This window comes from Phyllobates terribilis, unplaced genomic scaffold (assembly GCF_046119375.1).
Source record: "Phyllobates terribilis strain yellow unplaced genomic scaffold, ASM4611937v1 Scaffold_11__3_contigs__length_659146591, whole genome shotgun sequence".
NCBI classification, from domain to species: Eukaryota; Metazoa; Chordata; class Amphibia; order Anura; family Dendrobatidae; genus Phyllobates; species Phyllobates terribilis.
The window spans coordinates 587,739,012-587,752,828 of record NW_027362771.1 but is presented as its reverse complement, the minus strand read 5'-3'; the positions used below and the strand labels follow the sequence as shown (position 1 = coordinate 587,752,828).

The 13,817-nt window shown below is 46.1% G+C and overlaps 1 protein-coding gene across 1 annotated transcript in view; it reads left to right on the top strand.

Moving 5' to 3' along the window:
* C3 (complement C3) overlaps positions 1-9,818 on the top strand; it is a 73,786-nt gene extending 63,968 nt beyond the window's left edge. The window contains exons 40-41 of the mRNA XM_073654377.1: positions 2,869-3,004; positions 9,591-9,818. Coding sequence (XP_073510478.1) covers positions 2,869-3,004; positions 9,591-9,732 — 278 coding nt within the window. The 3' untranslated portion in view covers positions 9,733-9,818. The remainder of the gene's footprint in view (positions 1-2,868; positions 3,005-9,590) is intronic.
* The last annotated feature ends 3,999 nt before the right edge of the window (positions 9,819-13,817 follow it).

Sequence of the window (13,817 nt, the reverse complement as noted above, 5' to 3'; positions counted from 1 at the left end):
GAAACGCTACAGAATGGACATGCTGCGGATTTAAACGCAATGTCAATCCGGAGCGGAACATTCCAGATCATGTGCACAGCACATCAGGATTGTCATTGCATTAGCTGGCAGACGGATTACCTAGTGTTTTTGGTCCATTTATGCACAGAAAAAAACGCAGCGAAAACGCATCAAAAACGCACAGTGTGCACATAGCCTTATTCTTTGGGTCAGATGGATTATGGTAACAATTTTGCTTTTTCCTATGAAAAATACTTTTTAACAAAAAACTTAACTTTTAACTTTACTTTTTTTTATTATTACTTCTTTTAAATCTGACAGATGGAAATTTTTTATTTTTCTGTCACTAGAGATTCCCAGTTTATAGGTAGAAAGAGCTGACACTTTACCATTTTGGGACATGACATTTTTTATATTATTTTTCCATCCACATAGCCGTATGAGGGCTTGTTTGCTGCAGGACGAGTTGTACTCTTGAATCACATCATTCATTTTATTATGTGATGCACTGAAAAGCAGGAAAAAAATGCAATTTCAAGCAAAAAGTGCAATTTCACAATTGTTTTGTTTGTTTATTAGCATGTGCACTATACAACTGACCTGGCAATATCATTGTCCAGGTCATTACATTTACGCAGATACAAAACAGGTATAGGTTGCTTTTTTTAATTCAAGTGGTAAAAAAAATTCGGAAATTTGTAAAGAAAAAAAAAATTTTGCTTATGTCGCCATTTTCCGAAACTCGCAGCTTCAACATTTTTCGAGATCTGAGGCCGCTTGAGGGGTATTTTTGCGCCCCGAGCTGATGTTTCTACTGATACCATTTTGGGGTAGATACGATCATTTTATAGCCCTTTATTGCATTTTATTGGAAAAAAACTTAATTCTGCCATTTCTAGATTTTTTTCTCGTTATGACATTTACTGATTGGATTCATTTATTTTATATTTTGGTAGATCGGACTTTTACAAATGCAGCAATACCAAATATGTGTATTTTTATTTTTATTTGTTTTTAATGGGGCAAAAGGAATTTGAACTTTTGTGTTTTTTTTCTCACTTTTTTGTAATTACAAAAACACTTCCATCCACTCTGTAAATCGATGGGGGCATTATGTATAGTAGTGGACAACCTCTTCATGTCAGCCATCATCTGTCGGGAAACATGCGGTCTCTGTGTGCGAGCCCGCATCAAAGACAGGAAGCTGGCATATCACGTAAATGTATGTTATATGTCGTGAAGGAGTTAATGTTTTAATTCTTTTTCACTTTTTTGGGGTCCTGTTAGGGTCTAAACCATTACACATTTTGATTGCTAATTGTTATGATAGTGCAGCAAATCACTCGGGAAAATAGGTACCATGCTAAAAACTGCAACTGTCCCTGCCGGTTCCTGTATTGACTAGAGATCCCAACCCCATAGTCCCTAGTGGTTCCCGCGTGAGCTGAGATAGCCCTAACCACAGACTAGACAATGACAACTCGGCCCTATGCTGCCTGAAAGGCTGTCGAGAGCTTCATGTTCCTACTAAAGAGCAGAGTGCAAATTGCCTACAGAAGGGAAAGTGTGTTGAAATAGAAAAAGATCCCAGAGTGAGTAAAACAAATCATGAAATACAAAATAAAGGATTAAGTACGTACTGTTAGAGAATATGCCGCCTACTTCCTAAAAAGAAACACAGGATAGGTGCAGGGTAAAGAACATAATCAGCAGAGAGATAAACCCTAGCTGGTCTTTCATTGACTGGCTTATATTACAGCAGTATGGCTGGACATTCAAATGAGACTATCACCAGCAGGAAATACCAGCAGGGGGAAAGTATATAAAGCCGCACCCAAAAGGTGATAGGGCAGACAAATGAGTAAATGAAAACACCTCTTATCCTTGCTGCAGTCTTTTTAGGGTAACAGAAATTGAACACCCAAAGAAAAGGTGTATCTGCTGGGGCTCGGTGGACAGAGAAGCCGACCACAAACCACAGGCTCAAGGGTTCGAATCACGATACATAACACTAATACAATATACTGCAATACATTTGTATGGCAATGTATTAGACTTTCTAGTGTAAAACCAGAGGCAGGGCCTCTGGACTAAGATGGCTGCCATTATGACATCCCCCTCACTGCCATAGTAACCTATCCATGTAATCTCGAAGGAGCCAATTGTGTAACACAGAAAGCCTTCTTCATCTGTCAAATGTCTGAGGGGGCCCATAAGGAATAGATAGCTGACAGATTCTCTCCTGACTCCGCCATACACAGAAGTGTTCCTTCTCGCTCTTTACAAAAGAGCCACTGCCAGATTCCTCTGGCGGCAGCTTATCTCTCCGAGAACAGAAAAGAATAGTCAGAATGAAATCGGACATGCTAGATCCCTATCTGCCTTGATATAAGTTCTCGAGGGATTACCGGGAAGTACACTTAAGATTATCAGCCGAGCCCACTGTTATCGGCAGGTTCAGATGTCGTTGGTCTAATGTGTATGGGGGGCTTTAGATTCCACAGTCCCAGTTATGGTTGTGTGATCGGCTGTGACCTAAATCTTTGGACCCCCCTTAATAAGCAGAACAAAGCATCTATGATGTACCCCTGCCTGTGATTGTGCAGGGGCACAACTATAGTCCGTGCATGGGTCGCTCCCGGACATTTGACCCATATGAGTAGAGCATTATTATTAAAACCCCATGGACGTTGGGGGCCCTGTAGGAAATGTTGATTTAGGGCCCAGGAGTCACCGCTGTGTTTGGTGCTGCTGCTCATTCTCACGTCTACAGGTGACACCAATAAGTTACATCTGTGGCATTCGTCGTATATACTTCTGCCTCCAATCTGTTGGAGTTTTATTTTCCATCTTTTGTCTCGTTAATAGGTACAGACGTAAATGTTCTGAACAAACGGAAGAATTTTATCAGCCATATAAAGTGCCGCAAAGCATTAGATCTGAAGAAAGGGCGCGATTACCTGATATGGGGAGTAAGAATTGACCTTTGGGACCAACCTGCTGGGTGAGTGACATAATCAATATATTCATTATATTATAGAATCACCCGTATTAGGGCTTATTAACATATGAGACACTGTAGACCATAGATACAGTGACAATCTGTGCACACGCCGCTGTTTAGCGTCCGCAAGCGGAGAAGGGTTATTTGTAGCCCGTCAGCCAGAGCAGGCGGCATACATACAGTGGGGGCATTTAATGGAGACATGGTTTTTACTTTTAAACTTTTCTTGTGTTTATTTTCTTTAATTCTGGCCAATTTATGTATAACTTTATTCTACACAAACTTATCCTGAGTTACATCCTGTATTATACTCCAGAGCTGCACTCACTATTCTGCTGGTGCAGTCACTGTGTACATACATTACATTACTGATCCTGAGTTACATCCTGTATTATACTCCAGAGCTGCACTCACTATTCTGCTGGTGGAGTCACTGTGTACATACATTACATTACTGATCCTGAGTTACATCCTGTATTATACTCCAGAGCTGTACTTACTATTCTGCTGGTGCAGTCACTGTGTACATACATTACATTACTGATCCTGAGTTACATCCTGTATTATACTCCAGAGCTGCACTCACTATTCTGCTGGTGCAGTCACTGTGTACATACATTACATTACTGATCCTGAGTTACATCCTGTATTATACTCCAGAGCTGCACTCACTATTCTGCTGGTGCAGTCACTGTGTACATACATTACATTACTGATCCTGAGTTACATCCTGTATTATACTCCAGAGCTGCACTTACTATTCTGCTGGTGCAGTCACTGTGTACATACATTACATTACTGATCCTGAGTTACATCCTGTATTATACTCCAGAGCTGCACTCACTATTCTGCTGGTCTGTCACTGTGTACATACATTACATTACTGATCCTGTACTGATCCTGAGTTACATCCTGTATTATACCCCAGAGCTGCACTCACTATTCTGCTGGTGTAGTCACTGTGTATATACATTACATTACTGATCCTGAGTTACATCCTGTATTATACTCCAGAGCTGCACTCACTATTCTGCTGGTGCAGTCACTGTGTACATACATTACATTACTTATCCTGTACTGATCCTGAGTTACATCCTGTATTATACTCCAGAGCTGCACTCACTATTCTGCTGGTGCAGTCACTGTGTACATACATTACATTACTGATCCTGAGTTACATCCTGTATTATACTCCAGAGCTGCACTTACTATTCTGCTGGTGCAGTCACTGTGTACATACATTACATTACTGATCCTGAGTTACATCCTGTACTATACTCCAGAGCTGCACTCACTATTCTGCTGGTGCAGTCACTGTGTACATATATTACATTACTGATCCTGAGTTACATCCTGTATTATACTCCAGAGCTGCACTTACTATTCTGCTGGTGCAGTCACTGTGTACATACATTACATTACTGATCCTGAGTTACATCCTGTACTATACTCCAGAGCTGCACTCACTATTCTGCTGGTGCAGTCACTGTGTACATACATTACATTACTGATCCTGGGTTACATCCTGTATTATACTCCAGAGCTGCACTCACTATTCTGCTGGTGCAGTCACTGTGTACATACATTACATTACTGATCCTGAGTTACATTCTGTATTATACTCCAGAGCTGCACTCACTATTCTGCTGGTGCAGTCACTGTGTACATACATTACTGATCCTGAGTTACATCCTGTATTATACTCCAGAGCTGCACTCAGGGGTGGATTAAGAGTAGCCAGGGCCCCTGGCAGTTTAGAAGGTGTGGGCCCCCCCACAGGTACCCGATGTATCACGTGACATGTCACATGATCCCCTTTGATAGATCATGTGATAGGTCATGTGACTAACACAGATGCTTTGGTGACATGTGTAGACGGAAAATTATAGAATTTTTTTCCATTATGTACACAGCCCTATAACATAGCGCTATATATAGTAGAGTCGCGGTGGGAGATTAATTTCCTTGAAGGGCCACATGAGAGACCATGACTGTTGTGGAAGGTGAATCAATAGGCTGAAATTAATTCTGCTCAATATTAATAATATTAACAAAATAATAAAAATATATATTAATTGTATGACTCAGACTATGTGCCCACGATGCAGAAATGCTCCGGATTTTTCCTGAGTGTTTCTGCATCTCCCTGGCAGAAAAAACACATGCGGATTGTACATGCGGATTGTACATGCGGATTGTACATGCGGATTGTACATGCGGATTGTACAGGCGGATTGCACATGCTTATTGTACATGCTGATTGTACATGCGGATTGTACAGGCGGATTGTACATGCGGATTGTACATGCTGATTGTACATGCGAATTGTACATGCGGATTGTACAGGCGGATTGTACAGGCGGATTGCACATGCTTATTGTACATGCTGATTGTACATGCGGATTGTACAGGCGGATTGTACATGCGGATTGTACATGCGGATTGTACATGCGGATTGTACAGGCGGATTGTACATGCGGATTGTACAGGCGGATTGTACAGGCGGATTGCACATGCTTATTGTACATGCTGATTGTACATGCGGATTGTACAGGCGGATTGTACATGCGGGTTGTACATGCGGATTGTACATGCGGATTGTACATGCTGATTGTACATGCGGATTGTACATGCGGATTGTACAGGCGGATTGCACATGCTTATTGTACATGCTGATTGTACATGCTGATTGTACATACGGATTGTACAGGCGGATTGTACATGCGGATTGTACATGTGGATTGTACATGCGGATTGTACATGCTGATTGTACATGCGGATTGTACATGTGGATTGTACATGTGGATTGTACATGCGGATTGTACAGGCGGATTGTACATGCGGATTGTACATGCGGATTGTACATGTGGATTGTACATGTGGATTGTACATGCGGATTGTACATGCGGATTGTACATGTGGATTGTACATGTGGATTGTACATGCGGATTGTACATGCGTTTTTCCTGCCAGGGACATGCAGGTGTGAAGCGTTCTTCACTTGCATTTCCGCATGCGGGTTGACAAGCGCTTTCCAAGCGATTTTAGCATCACTTGGAAAAGTGCTTGACAACTTGGTCACACTATATAAATCCATGCAACCGGCAACCGGCATGGATTTATATACTGTGACGAAAAGAATGTTTAAAAATAAAAAATAAATCTATACTGACCTTCTGATGGCCCCCGGAGTCTTGCTTCTCTCCATTCTCCCTTGTCGGGAGATTGCGGTACACTGAAGGACCTGCCGATGTCAGCGTTGCGTGACCCGTCACATGACTATGACATCAGCGCAGGTCCTTCAGTCCATCGCGAACTGCCGGCATGAGAGGAAGAGCGCACCGGGGGCCACCAGAAGGTAAATATAACATTTATTTTTTATTTTATTCTTTTTTTCACAGGTTCTATGGTATCCGGGTGCGGAGGAGAGTCTCCTGTCCTCTAGACCTGGGTACCATCCGCGCATTGGAACGCGTGAATTCCGCATCTACATATACAGTGATGCGTAATCCATGCGTTCCAATGCAAGTCAATGGTGGCATAAACGCAGCGCTTCCGCAAAATAATTGGTAGTGCTGCGCTTTTATCCGCAATGATAATCCGCAGCGGAAATTTCCGCAGCATGTGCACAGCACATGCGGATTATCATTGGGGAACATGGCAGACCTTCTACCAAGCATTTTTTAAGCGTTTCTGCAGCGTTTTTGCCACTGTGGAAGCGCTTAAACGCATCATGGGCACAAAGCCTTAATATTGAGCAGAAATAAGTATGCCGACAGCCCCCTATATACAGTTTGAGCCTCCACATAACTCCCTAGATACAGTATGAGTCCGCACATAGCTCTCTAGATACAGTATGAGCCCTCACATAGCTCCCTAGATTCAGTATGAGCCCCCACATAGCTCCCTAGATACAGTATGAGCCCGTACATAGCTCCCTAGATACAGTATGAGCCCGTACATAGCTCCCTAGATATAGTATGAGCCCGAACATAGCTCCCTAGATACAGTATGAGCCTGCACATAGCTCCCTAGATACAGTATGAGCCCGCACATAGCTCCCTAGATACAGTATGAGCCCCCACATAGCTCCCTAGATACAGTATTAGATCCCGCATAGCCGCTATATACAATGAGCCCGCACATAGCCTCCTATATATAGTATGAGCCCCCACATAGCTCCCTAGATATAGTATGAGCCCGAACATAGCTCCCTAGATACAGTATGAGCCCGTACATAGCTCCCTAGATACAGTATGAGCCCGCACATAGCTCCCTAGATACAGTATGAGCCCCCACATAGCTCCCTAGATACAGTATGAGATCCCGCATAGCCCCTATATACAATGAGCCCGCACATAGCCTCCTATATATAGTATGAGCCCCCACATAGCTCCCTATATACAGTATGAGCCCATACATAGCTCCCTATATACATTATGAGCCCCACATAGCTCCCTATATACATTAAGAGCACCCACATAGCTCCCTATATACAATATGAGCCTGTACATAGCTCCCTTCTCTGATCGACTGTCGGTTCCACAGCCAGCTCAGAGAATGGTCGAATGCAAAATGCAGCTACCTGGAAGACACCTCTGGCCACCGCATGAGGTGGCCTGAAGGCACCCCCCTGACGGCTGTACCCAGGTCACATGCCCCCCTGATTCCCCTAGGTATGGCCCTGTATAGTTTATATGACAATACATGACTGGTATCTATAGTATAATCAGGGATGTGTCCTTCTGCCAGAAGCCTCTATAGATTGTGCAAGCGCAATACCTGCGCAGTCTGGCCACAGACAGAAAGACACATCCACATCCCAGACAGAGATGAGGAGTGTGGCGCCGGAGATCGCGGTATGCATAAGCACTGAGCATATACCGCAATCTCCGGCACCATAAACACATACGTGTTCGGTCCTGTCATCTCTGGAGAGGCCAGGGGAGGAGTGTGGCGCAGGCGCCGATTTCTGGCACTATTTTAGTGAAGACAAATATGAACAGTGTCTTCGACAAAATGGACAGCGTGGTATGCGCATGCGCGTACTTTGGCACCATTTTGCTGAATACACTCTGCACATTTGTATTCATTCAAATGAAACCAGATATTGCGCTATGCGGACATGTGGAGCATGGTCCAGAGTGAGGGGGGAGCATATACCAGAATGGGGGGAAGCATGGACCAGGATGGGGGAGCATATACCAGGATGGAAGAGCATATACCAGGATGGGGAGAAGCATGGACCAGGATGGGGGAGCATATACCAGGATGGAAGAGCATATACCAGGATGGGGAGAAGCATGGACCAGGATGGGGGAGCATATACCATAATGGGGGAGAAGCATGGACCAGGATGAAGGAGCATACACCAGGATGGGGGAGCATACACCAGGATGAGGGAGCATATACCAGGATGGGGGACCAGGATGGGGAAGCATACACCAGGATGGGGGACCAGGATGGGGGAGCATATACCAGGATGGGGAAGCATACACCAGGATGGGGGACCAGGATGGTGGAGCATATACCAGGATGGGGGAGCATATACCAGGATGGGGGAGCATATACCAGGATACGGGGCCAGGATGGGAGAGCATATACCAATAAAAAAGGTAGCCACCCGGGCGTAGAGCAGGTTCAATAGCTAGTATGATATACTGTGATACAGACATTAGATGTTATATGCTATACACATTGTTATATCCCATCTGATGTCTGTACTACAGTATACCATACAGTAATCGATATACTGGATGACATTTTTTGTACATGGGTATACACTGTACTGATCACACTTGGACCTGCCTACAGGACCTCACATATCATATATGGAGCAGTATAGTATGTGACGTCCTGTAGATTCAGGGTTGATCAGTCAGTGCAGGATCCGCTCTGTTGATGTCTGTGGTCGCTCTGCAGGGGTTCAGTGTGATTTATTGCAGGACTCTGAATTTTCCTGCAGATCTGGTGACTCTGGAGCCGATGACCCAGAGTGACCTGATCTGCAGCAAAGGTCAGGTCCTGCAATAAATCACACAGAGCCCCAGCAGAGTGGCCACCGACCTGACACTAAGGGATCCGTGTGAACTCATCAAACTCCAGACATCCTGCCCAGGGCCCGACCTCGACCTCGTATTTACCGCCATCCACTGATGCACGAGCTCCTCTCTGGCAGGATGAAGTGAAGAAGCTCCAGGAGCTGCTATGTGACCTCAGCCCTGGAGACACCGCCACAGCGTGCAGGGGGCGTGTCTGTCTCCCTGATGCGGCCGGCCGGCGTCTAATGGTAATGTGCGGTCCCCCTGCCCCTGCCTCTCCAGAAAACATTATAATGAGGGCGATCTGGCCGTGGGCCCTGCCGGAGCCTCAGGCCCCGGGCGGTAGCCCAGATCGTCCTCATTATAATCCGCCTATGGCTGCACTCATTATTCTGCTGTTGCAGTCAGTGTTCATCCTTGACGTCCTTTCTACATTGCCATGTGGTAGGGATGTAATAGTCCTCCTTTTCCTGTCTTGTAATGGGCCGTTTATACTGTACTATAGATAGAAACCTAGTTGCATATTTTATCTTTCCTCTTTTTAGTTTTTCCTACATTATTGGAAGAGACACCTGGATTGAATGGTGGCCAAATGACAGAGAGTGCCAGGAACAAGAAAACCGGGGGCAGTGTGACGATTTTGAAGAACTTTCTGATGCTCTGGAGCTTAATGGCTGCGCTACATAGGAACATAAAAGCTCCTCACATTTGTGTCTATTTTGCTATAGTTCTCATTGGATATTTTATGTGCCAATAAAGCTTTTATTTGCTAATCATTAGAGTTATTTTACTGAATAATCTTCAGCATTTTCAATGTTCACTAAATTCTATATGACCCCACGAAAAATAAGCCCAGTCATATCCAGATAAAGTATATATGACCAAAGTGCACATAAGTGATCATGCATTCCTAAGCTAGTCATTTTTCCGGCTACCATGGCTATCAATTCAATCTCCTAACCATTGCTGTTACTAGTCTGGAGTAATGTCAGGGATTGTGTGTGTGACCCCTTTAAGTGATAGCCCATATTGGAAAGAGCTTTTTCCTCACTGAGAAATGGCAAAAGCAATGCTGACAGGCAACAGTGAAAGTGAATTTTACTAATTAAATAACAGACCTTAACAAGGTTGGCAATTTGTTTACAGCAACAAGCTAACAATGCTGACACTTTGCTCATACTTGTGGCAAAATGCTGGCAAATACTTCAGCAGCCATTCCTTCTCATATAGATAATCTCTTTGTTTCATCCACATAGCAGCCGAGCACACACCAGAGCAGATGAAGGACTCTTTTAAGTGTCACATTTCTTAGCAGTGGTCCTCTGCTGGAGTGGTCCTGGCAGTCAGGACTGTGCACCATGTTGGTTTAGTCTTCCACAGGAAGGTGTAAAACACACTTAGGCCCAAGACCACCTCTGTCTCGGTCTATTTTGAGGCCTGCTGGCACATAGCTAGGTGAGTTACCAGGGTTAGGGACCATTCTGATTGGGTACACCTTGTCGTGGTGGGATGGCTTTAAGGCTTTTTTGATTAAAAAATTGCAACTGATTACCTTAATTGGAATGTGACCTCAAGTATGCAGATCACATGATGATCGCTGAAATCGATAAGCAGAGCCGAATCCTAAGGGCTCGTTCTCATCTGCGTATAAATCATAAGAGTGCAATTCAATAAAATATCGGATTTCACTCTGACTAATGTTATTCAAAGATTCTGTGCTCATCTGCAATTATTTTTCTCACCTAGAATCTGGATGAGAAAAAAATCACAGCATGCTGCCAGTGGTTGCGTATATTGGACGAGACTCGCCAATGCAAGGCAATGGGTGCAAGAAAAAAATTGCACACGGACCATGTGTATGCCGTCTGATTTTTATGCAGACATCTCAAAGAAAACCCGACATTTCATCAGCCAAGTACAGTAAATTCACAGCCTGAACCGTCAGAATAGATTAGATAAAATAGATATACAGATAGATAGAAATACATCAGTGATAAATATATATATATATAATATATATAATTATCTTATCCCGTCTGTCTGTATGTCTGTCCAGGAAATCCTGCGTCGCTGATTGGTCCGGCTGCGGCCAATCAGCGACGAGGGATTTCAGAAAAAAGATGGCGGCCGTTAGCGGCTCATCTGACCTCCATGCGGCTACCGTCTGGAGATCAGCGGCTAGGACCGCTGATCTCCCGACGGTAAGTGTGAAGGGAGGACCGGGGAGCGGCGGCGCCGCCGGTCGGGACGCTTCTGCTGCGAGCAGCCGGTCATCTCCCAGTACCCGCACAAGCAGCGCCGCTCCCGGGCCCACACTAATACGACGCTGATTGGTCGCACCTGACGGCCGCGACCAATCAGCTATATTGGCGCCAAGTCTAAACACCGCTCTGTGCCAATCAGCACAGCGGTGTTTAAATTTGGCGCCAATATCGCTGATTGGTCGCGGCTGGCGGCCGCGAACAATCAGCACAGCGGTGTTTAAATTTGGCGCCAATATCGCTGATTAGTTGCAGCCGGCGGCCACGACCAATCAGCGAATTGTATTAGTGAGAAGCGGCGCTGCGGGAGATGACCGGCTGCTCGCAGCCGAAGTATCCCGACCGGCGGCGCCGCTCCCCGGTCCTCCCTTCACACTTGCTGTCGGGAGATCAGTGGCCCTAGCCGCTGATCTCCCGACGGTAGCCGCATGGAGGTCAGCGGCGCCGCCGGTCGGGGTACTTCGGCGGCATCGCCGCTGACCTCTGTGAAGAGCGGTGTTTAAAGTTGGCACCAATATCGCTGATTGGTCGCGGCCGGAGGCCACAACCAATCAGCACAACGGTGTTTAAATTTGGCACCAATATAGCTGATTGGTCGCTGCCGACGCCAACACCGCTCTTCACAGTGGTCAGCGGCGATGCAGCTGAAGTACCCCGACCGGCGGTGCCGCTGACCTCCATGCGGCTACCGTCGGGAGATCAGCGGCTAGGCCACTGATCTCCCGACGGCAAGTGTGAAGGGAGGACCGGGTAGCGGCGCCGCAGGTCGGGATACTTCTGCTGCGAGCAGCCGGTCATCTCCCGCAGCGCCGCTCCCCGGTCCTCACTAATACAATTCGCTGATTGGTCGCAGCCGCCGGCTGCGACTAATCAGTGATATTGGCGCCAAATTTAAACACGGCTGTGCTGATTGGTCGCGCCCGCAGGCCGCGACCAATCAGCGATATTGGCGCCAAATTTAAACACGCTCTCCGGCCCTCACTAACACAGTTCGCTAATTGGTCGCGGCCGCTGGCCGCGACCAATCAGTGATATTGGCGTCAAATGTAAAAACCGCTGTGCTGATTGCTCGCGGCTGCGACCAATCAGTGATATTGGCGTCAAATGTAAAAACCGCTGTGCTGATTGCTCGCGGCCTCGACCAATCAGCGATATTGGCGCCAAATTTAAAAACCGCTGTGCTGATTGGTTGCAGCCGCCGGCCACGACGATTCAGCGATATTGGCGCCAAATTTAAACACCGCTCTGCTGATTGCGCCCGGTGTACCGCATACATATTCTAGAATACCCGATTTGTTTGAATCGGGCCACCATCTAGTATATATATATATAGATAGAAATGCATCAGTGATATATATATATATATATATATATATATATATAATCAGTGCTTTGCGTGTGTATTTTACTGTACATGTATTAAGTTAATAAATAAAAACATAAATGAAAAAAGTGGTGTGGGGTACCCCTTATTTTTAATAACCAGCTAAGGGAAAGCAGACCGCAGGGGGCTGGTGTTATTAGTCTGGGAAGGGGCCAATAACCACAGAGCTTCCCAGTCTATTAATATATTTATTGGTTATTAAAAAATAATGGGGACCTCACGCCATTTTGATCATTTATTTTTTTATTTATTAGCTAAATACATGTACTGTAAACTACACACACAAAGCACTGATGATATATCTCACTGACATCTATCTATCTCACATCTATCTACCCCATTCTATCTATCTATCTATCCATCTGTAACGGGTCTGGGAGACGGAACCTCTGAGTAACTTATACAAGGGGGCGGTCCTTGTAAGGAAGCGGGTGGCGACCAGGGAAGACAGGCAGGCAGTCACAGCAGGTGACCGGGACAGTCTCTGGGTAAATGGGCAGGAGGTCACAGCAAGTGACCGGGACAGTCTCTGGGTGAACGGGCAGGAGGTCACGGCAAGTGACCAGGACAGTCTCTGGGTAAATGGGCAGGAGGTCACAGCAAGTGACCGGGACAGTCTCTGGGTGAACGGGCAGGAGGTCACGGCAAGTGACCGGGACAGTCTCTGGGTAAACGGGCAGGAGGTCACAGCAAGTGACTGGGACAGTCTCTGGGTGAACGGGCAGGAGGTCACGGCAAGTGACCGGGACAGTCTCTGGGTAAACGGACAGGAGGTCACAGCAAGTGACCGGGACAGTCTCTGGGTGAACGGGCAGGAGGTCACGGCAAGTGACCGGGACAGTCTCTGGGTAAACGGGCAGGTACGACCTGTGACGGCTGAGCCTCCTGGTAGGCTAGCAGGCAGATGGCAGATGAGTGCTCCCAGGTGAGCAGGCGAGAGTCTCTGGATAAGCAGGTGGTCACAGCATGTGACGGAGGAGCCTCCAGGTAGGCTAACAGGCAGGTAGCAGATGAGAGCTCCCAGGTGAGCGGGCAAGAGTCTCTGGACTGGCAGGTGGTCACGGCACGTGACGGCGGAGCCTCCAGGTAGGCTAACAGGCAGGAAGCAGATGAGCGCTCCCAGGTGA